The 26,925-nt window shown below is 34.9% G+C and overlaps 1 protein-coding gene and 1 pseudogene across 1 annotated transcript; one reads left to right on the top strand and one right to left on the bottom strand.

The window, feature by feature from the left end:
- Nucleotides 1-7,477: 7,477 nt before the first annotated feature.
- On the bottom strand, nt 7,478-10,343 carry LOC120154393 (annotated as a pseudogene).
- Nucleotides 10,344-24,810: 14,467 nt separating this feature from the next.
- Nucleotides 24,811-26,144, top strand: LOC120154409. Its single transcript, XM_039166168.1, has 3 exons — nt 24,811-25,074; nt 25,644-25,694; nt 25,812-26,144. Exons 1-3 carry the CDS (start codon nt 24,811-24,813, stop codon nt 26,142-26,144), a joined length of 648 nt encoding a protein of 215 aa, XP_039022099.1.
- Nucleotides 26,145-26,925: the final 781 nt, after the last annotated feature.

The raw sequence follows: 26,925 nt of genomic DNA on the forward strand, positions 1-26,925 counted from the left end.
TCAAAGGTACATTCGGACTAAATCCTCTAGACCCCGAACAACTTCCAGCAGGTTGACAAGTCTTCTATTTTTATCTGTCACTAGTTGTATGCCTTGTCGAACCACTCCAGTTTCCCTTGTCAGGCCATGTAGATGGCGAGCTGCCTTCTGTACTTGATCCAGGAAGTCTCGGATGACTGCGTCTCTGGCCTTCACCCTTTGTTGTGCTTGCTCCCAACGGAAACGCCACTGTAAACCCCCGTCGAAGGGTATTATCTGAAGCTCGCTCGCTTGCTTTTTAAATCCATCTACAATAGCTTCTAACTCAGCTATTGTTTTATCATCTCTCTCATGTTGTTTCTCCAGATCAGCCATTTGGATTCTCAGGCGTAGGTTTTGATGCTGACTGTCTGCTAAGCGCCTCTGGGGAGTCTTCATATGTTCCTTCCAAGTTCTCTCATCAGGCCCCTCGAATTTTCTTTTCAGGTTATAGGCTTCATCTTTCCAGTACTAAGAGGACATTTTCAACTTGGAGTTATCCTTGACAGCATCTTGATACCCCTTTTTCAAATCTTCGAGCTCAAAACGGTCTCTTTTATGCTCTCTTTCCAGTTTATCTGCTCGATCTTTTTGAGAGTCGGCATCTAGCTTCCACTGATAGCGCTGGGCTTCAAGTTCTCTGACCTTATGCTTTAACTCATTTTTCACAGCTTCAAACTCCGCCTTAGCTATCTCAAGTTCAGAAGGGACATGCCTGAGATGCTCCTTCATGGTTCGTGTGTCCTTACAGTCTGGCACCGGGATATTATCATTCTTTCTCAATCTTCGTCATTCCACATAATCCGGAGTGAGTATATCTCTAGCAGCCACAACATCTATCCAGAATATTTTCTTCCATGACTCGGCTATCTCTTTGATCTTCTTCTTATAACTGTCACCGTGATACACAAACTCTGATGTAGATAATCTGTATATTGCTGGGACAAACTGACGTGCCCCATACTGTCTAAGTGTCAACAACGGAGCATACCCAACTGCACCCCAAAGTCCAAGTAAGTCATAGTGTCAAAAGCCCCAAATCGGAAAAAAACGTCACTAAAGAACAACCAGGGGGCTCTCCAAGTAATATCCCGGTCCTGAAGATGTGTGAAGACTTTCATCCATTTTTCCTTCGAAGCACATTCAAGCCATTTCATGGTCATGAACTCTCTCAAAGGTGAATACGTAGTGCTAAATCGGCGGTAGGCAACCCCATTAGTTTTCCAGAAGTGGCTGTGAATCCAGACTTGAAGGAGCTGAACACATCCAATGAATCTACCTCCGCCAGCTCTTCGGCAATGGTTGAGAGACCGAAAGGTCTTGACTAAGATGGTTGGTGCTGGGTTGACTCGTTTCGGAAGTTGCTCAATCAGTTCCACCACGACTGCGTCAATGCATCCCAAAATCTTTGGAAAGATGATCAAGCCATACAGACCTAGTGCAAAAAAGGTCTATAGTCTTCCATTCATCAGGGTGGTCATTCATTAGTTTCCTTATGTGGATCCACTCAATTCCTTGATCGTTACCTTTGTTTCGGAGTCGGTCAGTCACCCACTTTTCATCAACCCCTACAATCTTGGCCAGTCAGTTCTTGAAATGCTGACTCTTGGTGTGTTTGATGTAGGCTCGCTCCAGTTTAATGCTTTCACAGTGCAATAGTGTAGTATACTCCTCGATGGTAGGTACCATGTAATCTTGGTTAAAAGTGAAGCAAATGTATCCCAGGTTCCAAAATTGAACCAAGGCTCTGATTAAGGGCTCACCGGTCTTAACATGAAGCAAAAGTGCAATGTCACCATACCGCTGACTGAACTCCTATTTTTTATCATTCTTTCAACTATCCCAGATGTCTCGAAGTTCTTGCACATTGTTCTATTTTAGGCTGATAGAGGCATAGCTAACAAGCTCTGACACATAACTTCCTTGAAGACTGTCTCCCTTTTCTTTCTAAGTCTTCTCGGACCATAGTCGTACCTCGGGGTTTTTAATCTCATGTATTACAACACCTTTGTCCATTAATGCAAATTATTTATGGTTAACGAACACGTTTTTTGGTGGATCAACACCTCTTTTGAATGATGCAGATGATGTAAATAAAATAAAAGAGAGGAAAAAATGAAAAGAGTTAGTAAGGTAAAGATAATAATCAAAGCAATCATGAAAATAAAAGTCCTACCCCATATGATATCTACCCCACATGCTTATTATTCCTACCCGGACATGATCTCTATCTCGCAAGTTGATTTTGAACAAGTCCTAACCGCATAAATTTCTAGTTCACATGTTTTGAACAGAAAGTAAAGCAGAAAATAGTTTTGGCATCCTAGGGTTTAAAACGAGGTTTTGGGGTGGGCCCTAACTCCTTGTAGTCTCCGGGTTTAGGTTCTAAAAAAGGTACTCGAGTTCTTCTTGCCGGTGCCCCCTTGGGCTTGCCAGACCCTTAGTCCTAAACCCATCACAGGCTTGTGTGGACTAAGTTAAACTCGAGAGGACACATTCCCTTATGCCCGCACGGTGAATAAATTCACACGAAGACATAAGGTATATGAATCCCGAAGGCTACTTGCTAGGCCCGCACGGTGAATAAATTCACACGAAGGCGTCACTTTTACCCCCACTTAAAATAGGGTTTAGAGCTCAGGTATAGAGCCTTAGATGAAAAAAAACCTTTGAAGGCTGAAATCATGAGAAAACGATTAGTCCAACTATTTACTCGAAAAATATAATCAAAAGTAAGTAAAAAGGATCGAAATATTACCTTAAAATTTAAACTTACCCTTTTCTTTAAAAAGACGACTGGGAAATTACCTTAGCCTGACTCACTTACCTGTATCCCCAGCGGAGTCGCCAAGCTGTCGTAACCGTCTTTCGGTTGGGCCCCGGAATTGGGTTTCGACTTGAAAAATATGGATTGGGATTCGCCACCGATCATTTATTTAAAACAAATGGGTTGATCGGATACCCTATTTCTTACATGATCTGCGTCTTTCCAAAGATGTGTCGGGTTCAGGAGTCGGTTACGGTCAAGGAAGGATTAGCACCCTTGAACCGCCCTTTCGGTACTACGTAATTTCCAGTTGTCTTTGATTAAGAAAATTGCAAGTTAAATTAAAAGGTAAAATTTGATCTGAATTACTTACCCTTAATGAGTTTACGGAAATACCCTTAAAAAATTAAAATAAGATGTTAAAAGAAAATAATAATAATAAAAGAAAGTAACAAAACTAAAGAGTAAACCAAGGAAATAAATGAAAGCAATAATAATAAACATAAAATAATTGGACGAAACAAATATAAAAGAAAATGAAATTGAATAAAATAAAATAAATGAAGAAAAATATATATATACAAAAAAGAATAAAAAATGTAAAGTGTTTAAAAAAAAAGAAAAATAATAATAAGAGCAAAGAAACTAAAAACATAATGAAAATAAATAAATAGTATAAATAAAATAATAAAATAAAATATATATATATATATATATATATATATATATATATAAAAATGTATGTATAATATAATAAAATACTAAATAGTAACAATAATAATAAATAAATGAAAAATAAATATACATATAATATTAACTAAAAAAATAGTAATCATAGAAATATAAAATAAAATGAAGTAAGAATATATATAACGTTAGGAAAATATAGTAAAAAAATATAGTAAATAAGTAAACATAGATAAAAAATAATAATATAATATATATATATATATATAATAGGAAAATATATAATATAATATAACGTAAAGAAAAAAAAAAATATTAAAAAAAATAAATATAATATATATATATATATATATATATATAGAGTTAAATTAAAATAAAAAAAGGAATTAGTGGTCAAAATTAAAAGCCAATCGAAGAAAAAAAGGACAAAACACGCGGATCCACACGCCCGTTTATAAAAATCCGAATAGTTTTTCAAAAATTCAAGCCTCGGGGACTAGATCTACGAAAATAGATCTCGAAAATGCCCCCGTTCATCGGCCAAAAACACTTCTCTCAGTTTTCTTTCGAATTAAAACACAACAAGGGTAAGGAAAAATAACATGCGAAGGTATGAACTTTACCTTTCAAAATATAAATGCTTCGAAAAATGGCTACGAGTTGCTTGTAATTTTTGCTTGGTATTTCGTATATCCTCTTCCGAATCTCTTACAATAGTGAGTTACAATGACTATTTATAATGCTTGTGGATCCTATCTTTAGGAGTTTAAATAATAGTAGAACTCTATCATATTTTTAGGAGTTTGAATCCTAGCAAAATTCTATCATATTTTTAGGAGTTTGAATTCTAGTAGGACGAAAAGGTGTGTTGACACATACTTAGTATTTTTTTAAAAAGAAAGCAAAAAAAGAAAAAGAAAATAACTTGGATAAAACACAAGAATTTTTTAAAAACCAAAGAAAAAAAATACATCCTCTAGCTTCATGCTAAGGGGCATTTATATCCTAGAGAATTACAAAGGATAATCTTCTACAAAATAAAACAAAATTTAAAATGAAATAAACTATCCTAAAGATAATGCTGATTGAATCTTTTAGAAATTGCTTTTGCTACTGACTGGACCTTCTAGAAACTGTCACGTCAGACTGCGTCATGCCCATGTGTTCAACCATGATTCCAGAAAATAAAAACTACATAATCGACCCTTTTAGTAATGTTTTCTAGAAAATAAGCTATTGCACAAAAATGAATCGAAATAGCCAAAATCAGTAGCATAAAATAGACAAAGAGAAATAATTATTAACAAAACATATGCAAAATAATCCAGTCTCAGATTTTGCCCATAATTAAAATTTAGATGATCTCTCTACCCTAAATTATAGGTATTAACATGAGGATTACAGGGTCTTTGAGGAGGTCCCAAAAAATGTCCTACTGTATTCACGTGAGTTGTGGTATCTTCTTGAAGCATCGGACAATAATCCATGAGATGATCCAACATCATACAAATTCCACATAGCCTTGTTGGTCCTATTTTATCTACAATGAGAGATTGAACCACATTAGCTAACTTATTAATTTTACCCTCTAGAGAAGGAGTATTAATCTCGTGGACCCATTTTGAGGGTTCACTAGATGGGTGAAACTGTCGAGAGTTGGTGACCATAGTAGAAATCAAATTTCTAGCCATAGTGGGAGTCATGTTAACAAGAGCTCCTCTACTCATTGCGTCAATCATCTTCATCTCTATAGGAAGCATGCCTTCATAGAAGTACTAGAGAAAAGTTTGTTCAGTTAATCCGTGTTGCGGGCAGTTAGCGCGGAGCTTTTTAAATTGTTCTCAATAGTCATAAAGTGACTCATTATCTTTCTGGTAAGATGTTTCTCCTTAATTGTCTTGCCTTCATCGCAAGAAAGAACCTGTCAAGAAAAAGTCGAGTCATATCAGTCCACGTAGTAACATAATTTGGTGACAAATAAAATAATCAATCCTTAGCCAAATCGGCAAAGGAAAAAGGGAAAAGACGAAGTTTAATCTAATCCTAAGATCCTCCATGTGGTTTCATACTTAAGCCAACCATGTGAAATTCAGTGAGATGTTTGTACGGATTTTCACTTGGTAATCCGTAGAGAGTAGGGAAAAGATGAATTAACCCCATCTTTAGTTCTAATAGAGTTTCGCCTTGAGGAAAAGTGATGCATAATAGTTGTTGTACAGTGGGAGCTATGACTAATTCTAGGATTGTTTGATCATCTATCGAAATTGGTTCTTAGTATGCAAAGTTTGTTTCGATGTTTGAAGTGAAGTCTGAAACTAGATCCGATTGATATTGGCATTGTTCTTGTTGTTGCTTTAGATGTTGTCATTTTTGCCGAAGTGTTTGTGTATCCTCCGAGCAAGTGCTTCGATCTCTGGTTCGCAATATACTAGTTCTCCCGTATTTTTCTGGTCATAAATCAAAACAAATTATATTAGTAATTTTGCCGAAGTCTCCAGCAACAGTGCCAATTTGACAAGTGTTGTAATTGTCAAATAAAATTCCCTTACTCTCAAAAGAAATAAACAAAATGAAATAAATGTAGTAAAGAGAAAAATGATTGATCTGCATGGACTTTGGAGCTTCTGATGTTGATTTGCTTTGATCCTAAAAAGAAAAAGGGGTTTAAAACTGAAAAGGAAAAATTCAAGAATTGAAAAAAGTAAAATAAGTAAATTTAAAGAAAATCAAATGGATAAAAACAACCTCAGGCTTCACTCTTCCTCAATTCCCACTGATCAAAGCAATATTCAGTTCTTACTTGAACTAACAACTACTATCGCCGTTAGTAGCAATGTAGTTTTAAGTGTTGAAAAAGCCTGTGCTCGGATTATGATGTCTCAACGAGAGTTGAATCTGATCTCGATTCACCTTAGCAGATCGTCGCTAACTTTATTTCTGAGAAGTTGAATTACGATCAGCCGATTCTTCTCCCAATTGTAAATCCAAACAATAGTCAAACCAACGTTGAATTTTTGAAGTGAAGGTGTAATGATTTAAAGAAAAGGTTGATTACCAAATCAAGATTGTAGTGAATCGAGAATGTTATTTAAAGATATATTGCGTGTTTTTTAGTTATCATAATAGGAATTGAATCATCGCTTAGGCCTTTGGCTAATAAAAAATTTTGCTAAGCATGATCGAAAATCATAATTAACATTTGTTTAAAAAGAAAGTAAAAGAAAGCATAATAAATATAAAAGAAAATAACTTAATTTCTCTTGCTTCACCCTTATTAGAGGTATTTATAGCCTAGAGAATTACAAAATATAATCTTCCTAAATATAAAACGAAATTTAAAATGAAACAAATTATCCTAAAGAAAATCCTAAAATTAATCAAAAGACAAATGCCAAGATAAATCTCAAATATTTGTTTTAAATTCAAACTTAATTCCTAAATGATTTTCGCCCGTCCTTCTACTATATAACATTGATTGGATCTTTTAGAAACTACTCTTGCTAACAACTGGAACTTCTAGAAACTACTACGTCAAACCGCGTCATACCTTAAGTCATGCCCGTGTGTTTAGCCATGAATATAGAAAATAAAAATTGCATAATCGACCCTTTTAGTAATGTTTTCTGGAAAATAAACTCATGCACAAAAATGATCGAAACGGTCGAAATCAGTAGCATAAACATGTGTAAAATAAAACACTCATCATACTTATCATTTGAATCAATCCCGTTGATTTTGAGTCCAAAATTTTTAAGTTTGTAAAAATAGAGAACAAGTTTTGAGTCCTAAATTTTTTAGTTAGTAAAATAGAGATTATGACAAACTATGGTATAGTGATTAAATTAATTTATGAATAATAGAGAGATAAAAATAGAATTAATTTAGTTTGTTTTTCAATAATGACAATTTATTTTTATAATAAAATATTTTTGTTAAAATTTATTTAATAAATAATTATAAGTGAAGCAGAAAAGTATACACAAGTCGCATGTCAAAGCAGTAATTTAAAAACAATACAAGTTTTATGATTATAATATTAATAAGATAGCAACAATCATTCATAGTTGGAAACGTGAACAATACAATGAGAATATAGATCTGACCTAAAGAAAGAAAGAATGCGACCTCGAGCTGAGATCCACTAGTTATAAAGTTATGATAAAGCATACTAAACACAACACAATCAGCTATATATTATATAGTAAATATATACCAAGATCAGAGGCAAAACTCTAGTCTCCTCGACCATCTTCATCCATGTACCACCCAACATTGTTTATTGTATGGTGGTTTACAGGGGTCGGGTGTTTCGGCCGACTGCCCTACCGCAGAGGAGAGCATTCTTAGGTATGGGGAATTCATCCCTAAGAGATGTTGAGTCCGTGTACACACGCAAGTAAAGCTGTTGCCCAAGGTACTGTCTTGCCCAATATTCGGTCCTCAAGTTCCACATTCCTACGTTGTCAAGTGCCATATATATGGCTGTCCATGATTTAGGATACACCTGCATGCATATTCATATGTATCAAGTATTTGGTATGAAAAGTGGGTTATATATTATAAAAATGGGTGGCTGGTTTTGTTACCTGAGTGGTACAACGAGAAACGGCGTCCCGGAGGTTGTATCCGTTCCGATTAGCTGAAGTCCATTGTCCTCCGTCCATACTGCATTTCAATATGGTATATATTAGCACAATTGCAGGCATGCATATATGTTTGTGTGAAATATAATGTGCCGCTTACCCAACAACAAAGAAAGAGTAGCCATTGAGATGCCAGCTCTGTACGATGTTTTCATTGTTCTCGAACACGATCTCAACAAAAGCCCTATAATCGCATTCAGAACCGAAGTGTCAAGGTATATCCCTCCGCCATAAGGATTATCTGATATGCTTCCAGGGCGGAAAACTCCTCCGATTTGAAATAGTCGGCTAGTTTCAGAGGTGTGTCCGGTTGAACAAAGGAAACACTGTTAACCGCATATCTTTGCTTCCCATTAACTTGTCCCGCAGAGTTTGCAAGCCTGATGGTTCTGGTCGTGTTAATGACCATAGTGGTACGAGCCCTGAGGGTTAGGCCTTGGCCCGCTTGCTGTAAGGTTAGTCCTGATCGAACGTGCTTGGCTCAAAGACCAGTCAATTTGGATGGTGGGTCCACCGGGAGGAGGACCGGAGACTGGGCCGGCTGAATTGCTGTAACGAAGAGTTCCAGTCGTGGTGAGAACCGGGTTGGTGAATCGAGTATTGACGACAATGTAATAGTCTTGGGCAGGCTGATCAGCCGTGAATAAAACGGAGCACGATTGGCCAAGGTGAAGATCGATGGAAGAGTAGGTAGTTTGCAAAGTGTGCGTTCCCTCCACTTCTACCAACGTCAACCTGTGGTTTTGGATACGAAAATTCAGAGAATTTTGCAGTCCAACATTTGATATCCTCAGCCTGTAGGTTTTGCCTGCAACGCAACAGATGATCCACAATATGCTGAATTAGTGAATTATATATGCTTCATTCTCTTTAAGCAATGGCAGAACAAGAAGAAAGGTTCATTTATTTACCTTGCTCAACATTCAAAGAGGCACCACCAGGTCCACGACCATTGATGAGGATTCCATCAGGGAATGGTAGCTTCTTACCACGATCCAGATGAGCTTGCAAAACCTGCATTTTCCATCAGGGAACATTTTACTACCGGAGTAACAAACAATTACCGTGTAAAAAGGGTAGAAAAGCCGTAGGCCCCATATAGCCCACAGCATTGAATAATCAAATGAAGCCCATTTGCTTTGCTTCGTTTAACTAACTAACCCCGTTATGCTTCCGACAAATTTACATATCCCCACACACGGGGTGATCCCACCATGTTACATTTCTTCTAAACCTAATATATCAATTAATTCGGATAATGTAGATGATAATTGATTACCGTGTGATTGGACTTGTACCAATCTCCGATGAGGACGGTGTAATCCCCGGCAGGGCCAGGGAAGGGGACTGGGATTCGTGGTCTGCTAAGGATCCTGATCCCTCCAAAACCACCAGCTGCCTTGTGGAACCCCAGAGATGGGTAGTAATAGAAACTCCCTATCTGATCCTTCACCTGCAGAATATACGTGAAGTTCTTCCCCGGTGGAATTGGGCACGTCGTTCCGTACACACCATCTTCATACGAATTCCTCCTTTGTTGGATGCCATTCCTACATTTGTATATTTTTTTATAGCAAGCAATTCACTTGTAGTAACTAGGTGAACTAACGACCATTAATTCAGCTTTAAAAGTTAAATGCTGTATTTGTCAATCAAGGACAAGTCGCTTTCTAAATACAGCACTGCAGAGAAGCACTTATTCAGCTACATGTTTAGAGTAAAAAAGCTAATAACGAATCGCTTCCATTATTAAAGCAAGATCTGGGTGCATTTAGATCAAGCACATGGATGTTTTCCTTGAACTTCACGTTTAGCAATGAAGAAAACAAACCAAGAATGGACGGCTGAGCACAAATATACGTAAAAGAATCACCAGGAAAGAAGAAAAGACTCGTTCAAGTTGTTGAAGACGTTGATGATGAGATTATCATTGGTGACCGAGTGGATATCAGGGCCTGGAAATTGTCCATTAATAAGAAGACCCTGAAAAAAAAAGTATTATGAACGAGTAACATTTATCGGTAAAGAGAAGTGAGGATACGAAAGGGCTCACCGTTTGGCGAACGCCGAGTGGATAAATATCACCGTAAGTAACATTCCAGCTGTAGAACCGGTAGGGATCTTCTGCCCCGGCGATGGAGAAAAGCGAAGCGGTGGCACAAAACAGTGCAACCGCCAAGCGAAGGGGCATTTTTGGAAGTATAAGAAAGCAGACGTCCTTGTTTGAGGAAAGGATGTGAAAGAGGAGAGATTTAAGAAAGAAAAGGAGGGCGAAACGTTGGTTTGAGTCGAGTTAACTTAAAAATTTTGAATTATTCGAATTGATGAGTTGTATTTTATAATTTGAATTTAACTTGAAATTTTTTCGAGTCGAGTTAAGTTTAAGAAATTTGAGTCGAGTTATTCGAGTTTCTATATTAATTTTATTATAATTATTTATAGTATTATGTCAAAGATTTGTTTGTCTTTCGACTTTTTCTAACTATATATATTCTTTTCACATTATAATATTATTTAATATATAAACACAATTTAAAATTATAAAATATATTCATAATATTATATTTAAAAAAAATATTTTGAGGGTAAAGTATTGATGAGAGTATAAAGGAATTGTAGTCAAAAGATAATATTGAGTAAAATGCGAAGTTAAGGGACTAAATAAAAAGAAAGAGTTGATTTTTAGTAAAAATAGAAATTGAAATTACATAATATTCTATTGTGGTATATGAGCACGTGATTCCAATTTGGTAAAAAAAATACATAAAATAAAGGATAAATTGAAGAAATTAAAAAAATTATGAAAATTTGAGAGACTAAATTGAAGTTACATAGGTATTCTATAGTTGTATATGAGCATGTAGTTTAAATTTGATAAAAACAAACTTAAAATAAAAGATGAATTGAAGAAATAAGAAAATTATACTAAATTGAAAAATAAAAAAAATATTATCAAAAAGAGGAATTGAAGTTACATATTTATTCTATTGTGTTATATTAGCATGAGGATCAAATTTAATAAAAACGAACTTAAAATAAATGATGAATTGAATAAATAGAGAAATTATAAAAAATTAAAGACTAAATAAAAAAAATTTATTATCAAAAAGATAAATTGAAAGTACATTTGTATAATATGATGATTTATGAACATGTGACTAAAATTTAGTAAAAAATTGATTTAAAACGAAGGAGAATAATAAAATAAGAGATTAAATGTAAAACTGTCAAAATATTTATTCAAATTTCTGATTTTAGAGTAAATCAAAATTTCAACTCAAATTGAAATTCGAAAATTGAATTTATAATTTAAGTTGACTCGAATAATTTAAAATTAATTTTTTATTTTTTTTTGATTCGAGTTGAATTTAATTACCCAATTAGGATGGCACGATGTTTAAGGAAGGTCAACTGATGTGTTGGAACAGCTGGAAGATAAAAGGGGAGGGAAATTTGAAGGAAGAGTGGTAGAAATCCAAAGGACAGTGGGGTCGGATCAGTATTTGAACTGTGGGTTTCTGTTTCTCTCCCACATGACTTGGACCTCTTTGTCTTCTTCTTCTTCTTTTGGACTGGAAAGTGGAAAAACGTGAAACAATAGGAAGAGATGAAAGGATATCAATTCTGAGCGTATAAAGAAAATATATTTTTATTTTAATGTATATATATATATATATTTAATTGAGACATGAATCGTGTGAGAAAATCATGTATAATAAACCTGTATATATTGTTGTAAATATATTTGTTATGTTTATATAAAAAAAATTGTGATTCCTTCAAAATAAAAATAAAAATGTAAGCTTTTTCTAATCTATATTTGAATATTTTATTCTATTATTAGAGTAACTTTAATAAAGAGAATTAATATTAAAATGTTTGGGGTGAAGTATATAAATGGTATTGATTTGTTGAGTATTTTAATTATTAAAAGTTATAAAATGATTTTCTGACTACAATATATTATTTTGTTGAGTTACTCGACTATTAAAAATCACAAAATGATTATCGACTATTCATATATTCTAAACTCGTTATTTTTTAAAGAAATTAATCCATTGATTGAGATATAATAGTAGTTTAAGGTTATGAAATTGAATTTTATCATATTATAGGCAATATGTTAATGTCCAGCTCAGACTTCCGTCAATCTTTCAATGGAAAAGAATTTAGTTTGAAACATATAAATAATTAGGTGATCATTTTTTAATTTTCAATAGTCGGGGACTCAACAAATCAATATCCTACAATCAATGAATCATTTCATAATTTTTAATAGTCGAATAACTCAACAAAATAACATCTTATAATCAATGTACCATTTATATATTTTATCCAAAATCTTTTTAGGTGAGATTGCATTGTAATAATCTTTATAAATGTAGATTAAATTTAAACTTTTATATTTTATCCGAGAATGATAACAATGAGAGAAATAGATTAAGTAATTTACACGTGTTTAATAAAATTACGAAACAGTTCATTCATTATATCAAAAGTCTAAAGAAATTAAACTAGATAATTTTGAGTGAAGAAAGAAAATTAAAAAAATAATATTTATTTTAATGTATGAAAGATTATTTTTTAATTTGAGATATAAACCGAATAATATATATATATATATATAAGTGAACATAAATATGATTAAAATAATTATATATGCATTTGTTATTTTATATGATATTTTATGATATTGAATGTTTTTATTTTATTATCATCTTAAGTGAGAGAATAATTTTAATCAAAGAGGATTTATATATTGAAGTGCATTAAGTGAGTTTGCATATAATTATCTTCATAAATATAGATTAAACCCACATTGTATACATTATCCATTAAGGATGGCATCAACAAGACAGAAGTAGGCTGAGTAACAGTGTCTGACCAAATAATGAAAGTAGTCATTCATTATACCTGAAGTCTATACAAGTTAGCAGGTAAAATTTGAGTAAAAAATATACTTAAAAAAAATCTTTTTAATTTGAGATATGACCGAGAGAGAATTATGTATATATAAGTATATGATTAGAATTAGTTTGTTTTGTTTAATATGACAGCTTTTGTAAGCGTTTTCTTAATCTATATGTTTAATCAAAGAGAATTCACATTAAAATGTATTTAGGTGACTGTATTGTAATTATGTTTATAAATGGATTAAATCCTAATTTATATTACCTATTGAGGAAGGTAAAATAAAATAATTGACGAGTGTTTGATCAGATAACGAAACTTATTCACTGTAGCAGAAGTCTTGTATCAACAAATTACTAAGCGTTAGCGCTTTAATTGGAAATTGTTAATGATGGAGGATGGACCAAGCCGATTCTTTTCAAAGAAAAGATACTCATTATCACCTAACTTTTCTCATTTGCTGAACTGGTACCAACATACAAGACAAGTGCATCATTTTCCTTTAACCTTACTACCCTCCGATTTTGTTCTTCTCCATTTTTAATATCTATTTGTAATTAAGTAATTTTGACTCCAAAGTATAAGGTGACAACACAAAAAAATCAATCTTAATCGTTCCAAGTTTATTCAATAAGAAAATTATTAACTTTAATTTTAAAATTACTCAAAATAATATGAAATTCAAATAAACCAGATTGAAAAAAAGAACTTTGAACTCAATGTACCTAAACGTACACAATTACCACTCCATTAGCACTAGCTTTGTCGGTAAAATAGTGTTGATGAGGCCAAAAATGATGGTCATGAAATGTGGCAAAGCAATGTCCCCACGTCCTAGAGCAGAGCTCAGTCGCAGTAGCTTGTGCCATCATTGCAATTTGAGAAGGCGCTAAGAGCCTAATACCAGATGAGAACCACTCACATCACGCTTAACCCAACAACATTCACTTGACTAAACCCACAGTTTTAAGCGCCTTAAAATTGGATTTCAGAGCAACTTAGATATGATAACAAATACTATTGATTATTTACACTTATTTGCTCATATAAAGGTTAGGAAATGCTGCAGGCTCGTAGGTCCAACCAACCCGAAATTTGTGGGCATGTCATGTTCTTACCATACAGCCGGGATAGCATTAGTTGTGCAATTTGTATACAATAAATCGCGACAGAGTCCAACAATACACATGCAACTTTGACAATTCAGTTAGTGCTAATCGACTGCAGCAGAAATGGTCAGTGCATGATACCCCTATTTCGTGTCTCTTTACTTTATTGGTTTTTTTATAAAAAGTTTATTTAGTTGCATATAGTTATATCACGGACCACGGGTACACAACTGAGGTCACCAATGCACAAGCAGACCAGGACTACTGAGTGGCGTGTTGGGCTTGTCCCAGTCATCTAGACTGGCCCATTCCATGGAGATAAAGAGCCTTGCACGATTATGTCAAGTAGATCACTAGGTTAATGCAAGATAATTTTGATTATTTCCAAAATCCTTGTAATCACCTTTCTAAGGCACGTTATCAATGACTTTGTATCGTTTCCTTAGATAGAGATATATTGTAATTATAATTCCTTAGATTAGATGATTGTATTTGATATGATCCTCGATGTACTTAGATCTTAGCCATTCATTGAGGAGAGCCTCCACTATAATTGAGGCATCTCATCCTCATTTGTACTCACTTCTTCATTTTGATAAATCACAAAACATTCTCTCAAATTCTCTTGTCTTTGTTCTTGTTGCTTGCTTTCTCTTTCGAGTTGTTAGCTTTTGTTAGGAATCTAAGCATCTTTGCTTGGATTGTTTTCAGGCTGACTTAGCCGAATTCTTTGAAAAAGCGACTAAGGTCGTATGCTTGAGGCTTTCGAAGTTCCAATGGCGTGACAAATGACATCAGAGCTAGTTTTCGATGAGATGGCACCACAAAACCAAGATAAGGTTCCTGTTGTTACTGAAGGAGTTGACATTCGTACTGGGGTTGAAAAGAAACGAGGAAGTTCAAAGGATGTTGTGGCATCTTTTGAGCGAAGGTTCGGCATGCTTGAATATATGTACAACGAGATCAAAGGGACTCAGGATTCAACCGAATCCCGCCTGACTATGTTGGAACTCGATGAGAGAGCCAAGGGTATCTAAGAGCAAATCAATGATTTGTCCATGGAGTTGGACGAGCAGACCAGTGGACTAGAAAACATGTATCATCTGATGAGGGCAGAGCTAATGAAGGAGTTGAAGGAGGTCAAGAGTGAGTTTTTGGTCTACAAGGCCGCCATATAGAATGAGGCGCTAGGGGAAGCATCTAGGCCCAAGATCGATGCCCTTATGCCGAAGTTGTTCAAAAGGAGTTGTGTGGCACAAGATTTGGATAATTTTGTCTGGGGCATGAAGCAATTCTTCCGAGGCAATGACATCGAGGATAATGCTACCAAGGTAAATACTGCTTTGAATTACTTGACTGATGCCACTAATTTGTGGTGGCGACGTAGGTGTTCCAAGATGAAAAATAAGTCACTTTCGGTCGAGACATGGGAAGAGTTCAAGGAAGAACTCAAGGAGCAATTCTATCCAAATAATGCCCACATTGTGGCACGAGCAAAGTTGAAGCAATTGAAGGGCTTTTTTTTCCTTCATCGATGGGTTACAACAATGAATTAATTTTAAGATCTAGCAGAGGGGAATAAAGGAATTATCTAAGGCTTCAGAGGTGGCCGAGAACATGGTCCCATTTAAAATGTAAAATACTGACTCTTACAAACCAAAGCCAAAATCTAAGGGAAATGGTGGGGGAGAGAAGGCCAAGGGAGGACCCAACAAGTCGTTAGGAGGCAATGAGAAACCGAACAACCAAGCCAAGTAGGGCAACAAGGCAGGTGACTTCTCATGCTTCAATTGTGGAGGAAATCGCATGAAGAGGGAGTGTCTCTACTTGCAAAGGTTGCTTCCATCAAGGAGGGTGATGGGGAAAAAAGGAGACCTTGAAACTTGGCTTTATTTTAAGTTCCATTGTAACACCTAAAACCCGCATAATTATACACTTACAGATTCTAGATGTCTCATGAATTTCTTAAAATATTTTCCCATTCAAAACTGATTTAAAATTTATTTTCTTAAATGATAACTTATAATATAAAAATATTAAATCACATAAAACGTTCGCATAATATTTAAAACATATATTAATATGGATTTATGATATCCATATTGAAATTAAGTAAAACCGTTCAGTTTAGTCATTACAAACCAATTCAAAAATAATTCAATATAACAACTAGGACATTGATAACTACATGCCACTAAACAAGTCAAAATCATATCATAGGATGTCTTACTGATATTGTAGTATATTCCTTGATGTTTGGAGTGCTCTGTACTCTTTACTCTACTCTTGAATTTTTACCTACACGTGAAAATCATCACACACTAAGTATATACTTAGTGAGGCAATTAAAAATAATAACTATTTGAATATAAATTATGCATGAAATTAATATCATTTTCAAATGTCAAAAATCAAAACAACATAATATAAATAAATCATTTTTATCACACTATTGCCACAATTCTCAATCCATGAGGAACCAGGTATAGGAGTCAAATATTGAACAAAGCTGAGGTCGAGCATTGCTCACCTAATAATGCATTGTAGTGTTGAATTCGGGTTTTACCCGCCTTGTACACCATAGTGTTTGTATCGTGTCTTCGCTAGACACTTTTAGGCATGCACTATGTGTCTTCTCTAGATACTCTAGTGCTACCTAATATGCAGCTGCTAGACTCTATGGCATGCCATTAATACCACTGAACCACAATAACAAGTCTTCCTTATGATGTATAAAACATCTATGTACATGATGTCATGCATGTATTGCACTCACCTGGGCCTCACTAGTCGAAACAATACTTATAACACTTATCTCTCATTTGATCAATCTTATCTCGTTGACCCGTCCAATTATTGCTTTCGATCAATATTTCAGTTTCCGTTCCATATCGATCGACTAATTAATCACCATTCGATCACTCTCAAACTTGAAACCAACTTCTAATAATTCCTCAGATACATAATAACATGAAATTTATCAGAAACAGAGCCTAATTGTGAAAAATTGATCAAATCGGGTGATAAATCAATGAAAAACAACTTACCAGTTTCGAATTTAGCAAAACAGACCCCAAAAACAGATCCAGGACGTCAAAAAACGTCAGGATAGGTGTACCCAAAGAAAGTCAATGGGCGGTCAACGGTTAACTGCGGTTAACGGTCAACAGTCAACGGCTCGTTTCGGCTCATTCCGTTTCGGCTTAGTCAGACCGGTTTAACCTATTTTCCTGTTGGCATACGACGTCCACTATTAGAGGACGACATGTGCGACGCGTGCGGCGTCTTACACTGTCCGGAAAATTCCACAAAAATTCTAAAATTATTTTAAGGGATTTTAAACACTTACCAAGCTCGATTCACAATTTTGAACGGCGAAGAGCTCGATTTTAAAACGTCGAAAACTTTAACTTCTTCACCCCCTCACGCGCCGGCGACGAAAGAGACAAGAAGGACACCGGTGGACTCGGAACGATACAAGGAACACGATGGTGCGGAAGGTGTCAAAAACGGGTGGCCGGATCGACCTTAATCTACGTAAAACCAACATCGATCGAGTTAAAACTGACGAAACTTCTGGTTGAGTTTTAAGTCGAACGGTTCCGATTCACAACGGAATAAAGGTCGAGTTTTTTTCACCGTTCTATAGTGAGTCAATTGGTGGTGTCGGATCGATGAACGGTGGTCGGACGGTGGAGAATCGAGGCTATAAAAGTGGGTCGATGGAAAGGAAAATTGGGGAACATTTTTTGGAGAATACCATATTACACGGGGAGGGGTTTTTATTTTTCAACATCTAAGACAAATGGGTAAATTCATAACTGGGTCCTTGAATTTCCTTCACTTTCTAAATATGTCTATAAGTTTCGGAAACTTAAAATTTGACCCCTACATTGAAGTTTTTAATTCATTTATTGTCAAATGATCATCATACCCTTTCATCCTTACTATTCAATCCTACACAAAATATTCCAATTAAGTCCTTGAACTTTTAAATTTTTCAATTGACCACAAAGTTTCAAAACTTACATTTTAGTCATTAACCCACTTTTGGGATGTTACAAATCTCCCCCTTAACTTTAACAACTTGATCAATAGAATATAATCATTGAAATATATCTCCAGCTTCCTTTCTACATATCAATAATTTCTTATCTCTTTGACTACATTTACATGGCTAAGAAACACAACCTTAAATAAATACATGCACTCTTGGTTAACTTATCCTGACATTTTCTTCCGATCTTTTAACTCTCTTACACTCCCCTTGCATAACTCTTTTTAAAGCCTGAATAATATGTTAAACTCACTATCTTTCTATGCATAATTATTAATGCTATAATTAATTTAAATTCAGCCTTGTTCAAAGATTTCCACAACTTGAGGTACCCTTAATCTTTATCATATAATTGAGACATATTCACAAATCAAACAATCTTTCATACATTACATACTTATCCAAGAAATATTTACCTCTTTAAACTAAAGGGTGCTAATTTAATCAATTTCTTCGTAAAAGTCCAAATTTAATCTCCACAGAAATTCTGATACAAAATTCATAACAACCCTTTATCATTTTCACTTAGAATTGAAAATTTATTACTTCTATACCAAACTTATAATCTATACCTCATCATAACACTTGTCATACTTGAGCCTTTAAACTCCATTACTCTTCTCATATCGGTATGCGAAACATCATCATAACAATTATACTCATATCTGATTACTAATTTTTATCACATCTTCATAACCTTAATATTCAACACTACTTGCACAGAACTTTATTCTTTATCATTCTTATACTTGTATTTTCTCCACTTGATTCATCACTTACCAAATTCCAATATTCACATAATTCATTTATGATACTTTTTCTACTTCAATTTACATAATTTCTAACATAACTTTTAATCAAATTCACAAAAATTGTCTTTAAACCTGACTTATTATCAATTAAACATTTTTAACTCCTTATTTAATCTTCCATCACCAGACCCTACTAATTGATTTTGTCTGACTATCATCGAATTTGATCCTCTAATAGAGGGTACAGCTAATTCAGACCGAGTCTGAAGTTGAAAACCAGAATCTCTACTTCTCTTTGATGGTGCTGAACTCTATGAAACACTAATCCTCTTAATCATCTGAGATATTTTTCTCCAAACCTTTAATTTTGAGCTCTCTTTAGAGTTTTAGCGCGATTAACTACTTCTTGAAACGGGAACAAATTCAAAACTAGTAACACTCTTTTAATTTAAGGAGCAAGCCCTAAACAACCAATCACATGCAACCTTTTTAGTAAGAATTAACTCAGCAACAATTATTCTTAGTTTATTAAACTTACATTTATACCCATACACGATGTAATTCCCTTTCTTCAAGCTCATATATTCTAGCTTCATTTGTCTTATAAATTGGTCATCGATGTACTTATTCTTGAACTCTTCTACAAACAATAACCACGTCACTTGATCTTTTAACATTCTCATGGTGACATTTGTTCACCATACTCTAGCTTGCCCACGTAGTAACGAAACTACTCCATCTAACTTCTCTACTTCAGAGCAGTGAAAACCTTCTAACATTATCTTTATATCATTTAACCAAATGTCCACAACAATAGAATCTCCCTCAACTTCACCCTAGAACTCGGGTGCTCCTAATCTCTTCAACTCTTTCGCATATTTTTCTTTGAGTTGAGGGAACAGATTGGAAACACATCAGAATATCATTCAACATCATGAAAAACATCCTCTAATTTTATACAAGCACCTCTGAGAGTTCGCTATTCACCTGCCTGGCCAGGGCAGAATTGCTATTACCTTCAGGTATATCACCTCCCGCTTCACTTCAGAGCTCTCATAGTCAGACATTTAACATAATAATTTAACTCTATTAACAAGACAACACACTCCTTACACTATTAGATCAGAAAATTTTCACTTTGTGTTAACATATCCTTAAGTATATCAAGCATAGTACAAAGATAAACATCGTGCTCTTTCTTTATCTTCGTGTACACCAGAATGTCATCAATAAAGACCACCACAAAATGATCCAAGTAAGATTGAAATACTTGGTTCATCATATCCTCAATCTAGCGGCTCTTGCTATTGACATTCATTCTCTTAACTCAATTTCATTCATTTGATATCAAACCATATATACAGAATCAAAGCCTTGAAAATCATAAAATCTTGAATTTCACCTCTCGATCTGGAGATAACCCAAATAATAAATCTAAAAAGACATATGGAAATTCCTGAGTTATGGAAATATCATATGATCTTACTTCAGATACTTGAGTATCTATCACCTTAGCTTGAAAAGTTATGCATCCTTTTTACATCATCTTAATCATAACCATTGTTGATATCACGTTAGTGATGATTTCACTTTTTCATCAATCATTAAAAATTTTAATTTCTCTGCATTTTTTTCTAAATTAATATTTTCTTGCGACCATTAACCCAACCTTAATGCAGAGACAACCAACTCATGATCAAAATGATCTAAAACTCGTTAATGATAATCCCATAAGATTCACCGGTAATATAAGCTCATGAATCTTTATCGAACATTTATTATTTGTCTGTCTAACACTTGTTTCATGACCCACAGGTCTTCCGCAATAATAACACTTTTTATCAAGTTGAATTGAATATCTCTACTTTAGAATTCCTTATTTCATTCTTAAGGAAATCTATATAACTTATCCAGATCCATAGAAATTATTCTCGAGCAATTATAACATTTTCCATCTCAAATGAAAGTCTAAATGTCCACATCGTTCAGTAAGAAAACTTGATAAATTTGTAGCAATAACTTCATAGCAGTTAATGATAAAATCACACTATCAAACAAATTTACTATTTTTCCTCTCACTATGAACTTGAAACTTTTCAAGTTCTTGAGAATCAATCTTAATTTAAATAATAATTCATTGTAACATGGAATGGTTAGACAATTCATTTCACAAATTTACCTTCGCAAGGTAACTCTATCAAGTTTTATGGACTTGATATCTATTCTCAATCAAACTCATAATCATTTGATTCACTAATAACTCAACTTTCTATAAACTTTTAGCGAAAATCATATTTACCACTTACTCAATTCCTCTTACTCAAATAAACAATGCTTTAAACAATTTAATGATTAACTTAAATATTTCTCACTTATTTAAGCTTACCTGGAGGAACCTCAAAATCATCAATAGATTCAGAAATCTCTTCTGGATCCTCATCCGATTCGACTTCTCTTGTAAGACATTTAAACTTTTTAATGGATTCTTCCAATTCAGAAACTTCGTTAAATGTTAGGGCATTTCTTCCACAGAATGGAGGAAAATCCCTAATAACATCCACCCTTCTAAGGCGTTTTACAATAGTCATGTCGGGTCCCTTTGATTCGATTTCAATCTTGACCTTTTTTCAACATTTTCGACTTTCTTACTTTTGTCTTTAGTTTCTGACATTTGAACATAGTCAAAATCATCTTACATTAGTAAAGAGTAACTTTACTCCCAATAAACATTATCACATATTATAGTGACATGTATACATTCTTGACTTAAAATAAACTCTTTCCATGTCCAGAAACGGCTAAACCTATAGCTCTGATACCAATAAATATAACACCTAAAACCCGTATAATTATACCCATACAAATTCTAGATGTCACATGAATTTCTTAAAATATTTTCCCATTCAAAACTGATTTAAAATTTATTTTCATAAAATGATAAGTTATAATATAAAAATATTAAATCACATAAAACTTTCGCATAATATTTAAAACATATATATTAATATGGATTTATGATATCCATATTGAAATAAAGTAAAACCGTTCAGTTTAGTCATTACAAAACAATTCAAAAATAATTCAATATAATAACTAGGACATTGATAAGTACATGCCACTAAACAAGTCAAAATCATATCATAGGATATCTTAATGATATTGTAGTATATTCCTTGATGCTTGGAGTGTTATGTACTCTTTACTCTACTATTGAATTTTTACCTACGCGTGAAAATCATCACACGCTAAGTATATACTTAGTGAGGCAATTAAAAACAATAAACAGTGTAATATAAATCATGCATAAAATTTAATATCATTTTCAAATGTCAAAAATCAAAACAACATAATATAAATAAATCATTTTTATCAACAACTATTGCCCACAATTCTCAATCCATGAGAAACCTGGTATAGGAGTCAAATATTGCACAAAAGTGCTGAGGTCGAGCATTGATCACCTAATAATGCACCGTAGTGCTGAGGTCGGGTTTTACCCACCTTGTACACCGTAGTGTTTTGTACCGTGTCTTCTCTAGACACTTTGAGGCATGCACTATATGCCTTCTATAGACACTCTAGTGCTACCTAATATGCAGCTGCTAGACTCTATGACATGCCATTAATACCACTGAACCTTAATAACATACTTGGGCATCTAGTCATTGATTATCCATGGCAACATATAACCATGAAACAAACATTAGGGCAATTCATACCCAAAATAACATCCATGTCAAAATTTAATGCTGATAAAACAAGGTAGACTTATCACAAGTCTTCCTTATGATGTATAAAACATCCATGTACATGATGTCATGCATGTATTGCACTCACCTGACACTCACTAGTCAAAACAATACTTATAACTCTTATATCTCATTTTATCAATCTTATCTCGTTGACCCGTTCGATTATTGCTTTCGATTGATATATCAGTTTTCGTGCAATATAGATAGACTAATTAATCACCATTCGATCACTCTCAAACTTGAAACCAACTTCTAGTAATTCCTCAGATACATAACAATAGAAATTTCATCATAAATAGAGCTTAATTGTGAAAAATTGATCGAATCAGGTGATAAATCAGTGAAAAATAGCTTACAAGGTTCAAATTTGGTAAAACGGACCCTAAAAACATATTCAAGACGTCAAAAAATGTTAGGATAGATGTACCAAGAAAAAGTCAACGAGCAGTCAACGGTCGGTCAACGGTCAACATCGGTCAACAGTCAACGTCAGTCAACAATTAACGGCTCGGTTCGGCTTAGTCCGGCTCGATCTGGTTTGGTTTAGTTAGACCAGTCCAGGCGGTCCAACCAATTCAACCTATTTTCCTGCTGGGAGACGACGCCCACTCTCAAGGGACAGCGCGTGTGGCGCGTGCGGCGTCTTACAGTGTCCGAAAAATTCCACAATAATTTCTAAAATTATTTTAAAGGATTTTGAAACACATACCAAGCTTGTTTCACAATTTTGAACGGTGGAGAGCTCGATTTTAAAACGTCAGAAACTTTAACTTCTTCACCCCCTCACGCGCCGGTGACGATGGAGACAAGAAGGACATCGGTGGACTCGAAACGATGCAAGGAACACGATGGTGTGGAAGGTATCGAAAACAGGTGGCCGGATTGACCTGAATATACGAAAAACCAATGTCGATCGAGTTAAAACCAACGAAACTTTCGGTTGAGTTTTATGTTGAACGGTGCCGATTCACAACGGAATAAAAGTCATGTTTTGTTCACCGTTCAATGGTGAGTCCATTGTTGGTGTTGGATTGACGAATGGTGGCCGGACGGTGGAGAATCGAGGCTATAAAAGTGGGTCGATGGAAAGGAAAATTAGGGAAAACTTTATAGAGAATACCATATTACACGGGGAGGGGTTTTTATTTTTCAACATCTAAGACAAATGGGTAAATTTATGACTGGGTCCTTGAATTTCCTTCACTTTCTAAATATGTCTATAATTTCAAAAACTTAAAATCTGACCCCTAAATTAAAGTGTTTAATTCATTTTTTGTCAAATGATCATTATACCCTTCCATCCTTACTTCTTTTCTATTCAATCCTACACAAAATATTCCAATTAAGTCCCTAAACTTTTAAATTTTTTTCAAAATTGACCACAAAGTTTCAAAACTTATATTTTAGTCATTAGCCCACTTTTTGGAATATTACATCCATGGAAGTCAAGAAGGGGCGTGGAAAGAAGGGGATGATATTTGTGGACATCATTGTTGCCGGCTATAAAATGAGTGCATTAGTTGATACGGGTGCCTTAGAGTTGTTCATGTCTGAATAGGTTACTAAAAAACTTTAGCTTCCAGTGAAAAAGGCAAGTAGGTTTATCAAGACCGTCAATTTCGAGAAAGCTTTGATTGTTAGTGTAGTAAAATGAGCCATTTGCTAATTGTTTATTCATACTTGATCCGAAGCACTAGCGCATTATTTCGGTGAACTGAGAGGCTAGAGTTGGGGCCAATATATTGTTTGTGATTTAATTCTCAAAGGGAGTGCGCAAGGAGGAACCCATCTACTTGGAAATGTTGGTGAAAGATAAGTCCACAATGATCAAAGAGGTCCCGACTGAAGTAGAACAAGTGTTTGTTGGGTTTAGGGATATTATACCAACAGAGTTACTAAAGCATTTACCACATAAGAGGAAGGTGGATCACAAGATTGAGGTTGTGCTGAATGCAGAACCACCCACTAAGGCACCTTACCGCATGGCTCCTCCTGAGTTAAAGGAGCTTCACAAATAGTTGATAGAAATCTTGGATGTGGGGTATATCCGATTGTCTAAGGCACCCTTTATTGCACCAATATTATGATAAAAGAAGCATGGTTGCTCTCTCTGGATGTGCATCGACTATCGGGTTTTGAATAAGTTCACTGTAAAGAACAAGTACACGATCCCATTGATTGCAGACTTGTTCGGTCAACTTGGTGGTGCAAGATGGTTCACCAAATTGGATTTGTGGTTAAGATATTACCAAGTCAAAATAGCCAAGGGTGATGAACTGAAGATAACTTGTGTGACGTGCTACGGTTCATGCGAGTTCCTTGTGATGCTCTTTGGCATCACAAATGCCCCTACTACATTTTGCACGTTGATGAACAAGGTACTACAACCCTTTCTTAATCAATTCATTATAGTTTACCTTGATGACATCGTGGTGTATAGTAAGATTCTTAAGGAACATGTTGAGCATTTGATGAAGGTGTTCCAAGTCTTACGTGAGAACTAGCTCTATGTGAAATAAGAGAAGTACTCGTTTTCCCAAAAGGAGGTCGTTTTCTTCCGGTATGTCGTTGAAGGAGGCGGTATGTCGTTGAAGGAGGCAAGCTCCGCATGGATTGGGACAAGGTTCAAGCAATTTATGAGTGCAATTCACCCACTAAAGTGTTCCAGTTGAGAGCAATTCTAGGATTAGCCAACTATTACTGAAGGTTCACGAAGGGCTATTCCAAAATGGCCACACCTTTGACTTAGTTTCTTAAGAGGAAAAAAGTGTGAGAATGGTGTTCGAAGTGTCAAGAGGCTTTCAAGAAGATCAAGGAAGACATGGTGAGTGAGCTGGTGTTACCTGATTACACCAAACTTTTTGTTATTTTTACCGATTGATCTGATGTTTCCATTGGTGGGGTCATTATGCAATAAGAACATCCGGTTGCATATGAAATCTGGAAGCTCAATGGGACAAAGAGGAGGTACTCAGTTCATGAGAAGGAGATCACTGTGGTAGTGCATTATTTGCGCACTTGGTGATATTATTTACTTGGTTTTAGGTTTGTGATTTTTATCGAAAACATTACAAATAGTTACTTTCTCACCTAAAAGAAGCTTTCTCCTAAGCAGGCTTATTGCAAAGTGTTTCTTGCTAAGTTCGAATTTCTTATGGAGGACAAGCTCGAAAAGGTGAACTGTGTTACAAATGGCTTAAGCCATAGGTATGTCATCAAGTTTTTGAAGGGTTCTTTATTTAAAATGATCAAGGAGGGTTTGCCCCACAAGTCTATGCCCAAGACATTGATTGATGACACCAAGGAAGGGAGAACCATTAAGTTTTGGATCGAGGGAGAGTTACTCTATACTCAAGGGGATCATCTTTACGTGTTGCAGTATGGGAAGTTGCGCAAGGAGCTTATGAAGGAATGCCATGATTTTATATGGTGGACATCTGGGAGTTGATGGACTTTGGCACTACTTGCGGATCAATACTATTGGTCGCACATGACTAAAGATGTGTGTTAACTTCCTAAAAAGGATACTTTTAAGGCCTTTTTCACTTAATTTATTGTATGTTTAAAAGCTCATTTTAGGCATTTTAGGATCATGTAGTTGCATATAGTTGCATTTGTGGTGGTTGTGCTATTTTATTTCTTAATGATGCTGCTTGAAGGAAATGTGCAGTTTGTATGTGGTGTGCAGGGAATAGCAAGCAAAATGGACTAGATGGGAAGTAACGCCATGGAATCACACGTTGCTGAAGCAGATTGAAATGCCTTGGCATTTCTTGCACAGAAAACGATAAAAAGATACAGTTGTACGAGGATAGCTGGATCTGCACGTGAAATGATTGTTGTAACCACCTGCCTGAGCTGCTATGGGACCACTGCCACCTGGAGGATAAGGTTCACTCACTACATGTGATTCTAGGGGTATGAGGGGTATTTTTCACCCAACAACCTCATCATTGCCCCTATATATTTTTATTATATATTACACCTCAAGGGAGACAATACACAACACGTGAAGAGGCACACGCATAGAGCTGGAAAAAATCAAATTTTTATTTCCTTTTCCTTTTCTTCTTCCTTGTGTTTTCCTCAATTGATAAAACTCCAAGGAGTAGCGAGCTAGGTGCCGAGAGGAGCTAGCGAACTAAGGTGATTCGTGGTGGCTGAGGAGACCTCCGGTGGCTCGTCGAATGCTACTTCTCACTTCCCTTTTTGCTACTATTTTTTTATTT

Source organism: Hibiscus syriacus, unplaced genomic scaffold (assembly GCF_006381635.1).
Source record: "Hibiscus syriacus cultivar Baekdansim isolate YM2019G1 unplaced genomic scaffold, ASM638163v2 tig00111129_pilon, whole genome shotgun sequence".
Taxonomy (NCBI): Eukaryota; Viridiplantae; Streptophyta; class Magnoliopsida; order Malvales; family Malvaceae; genus Hibiscus; species Hibiscus syriacus.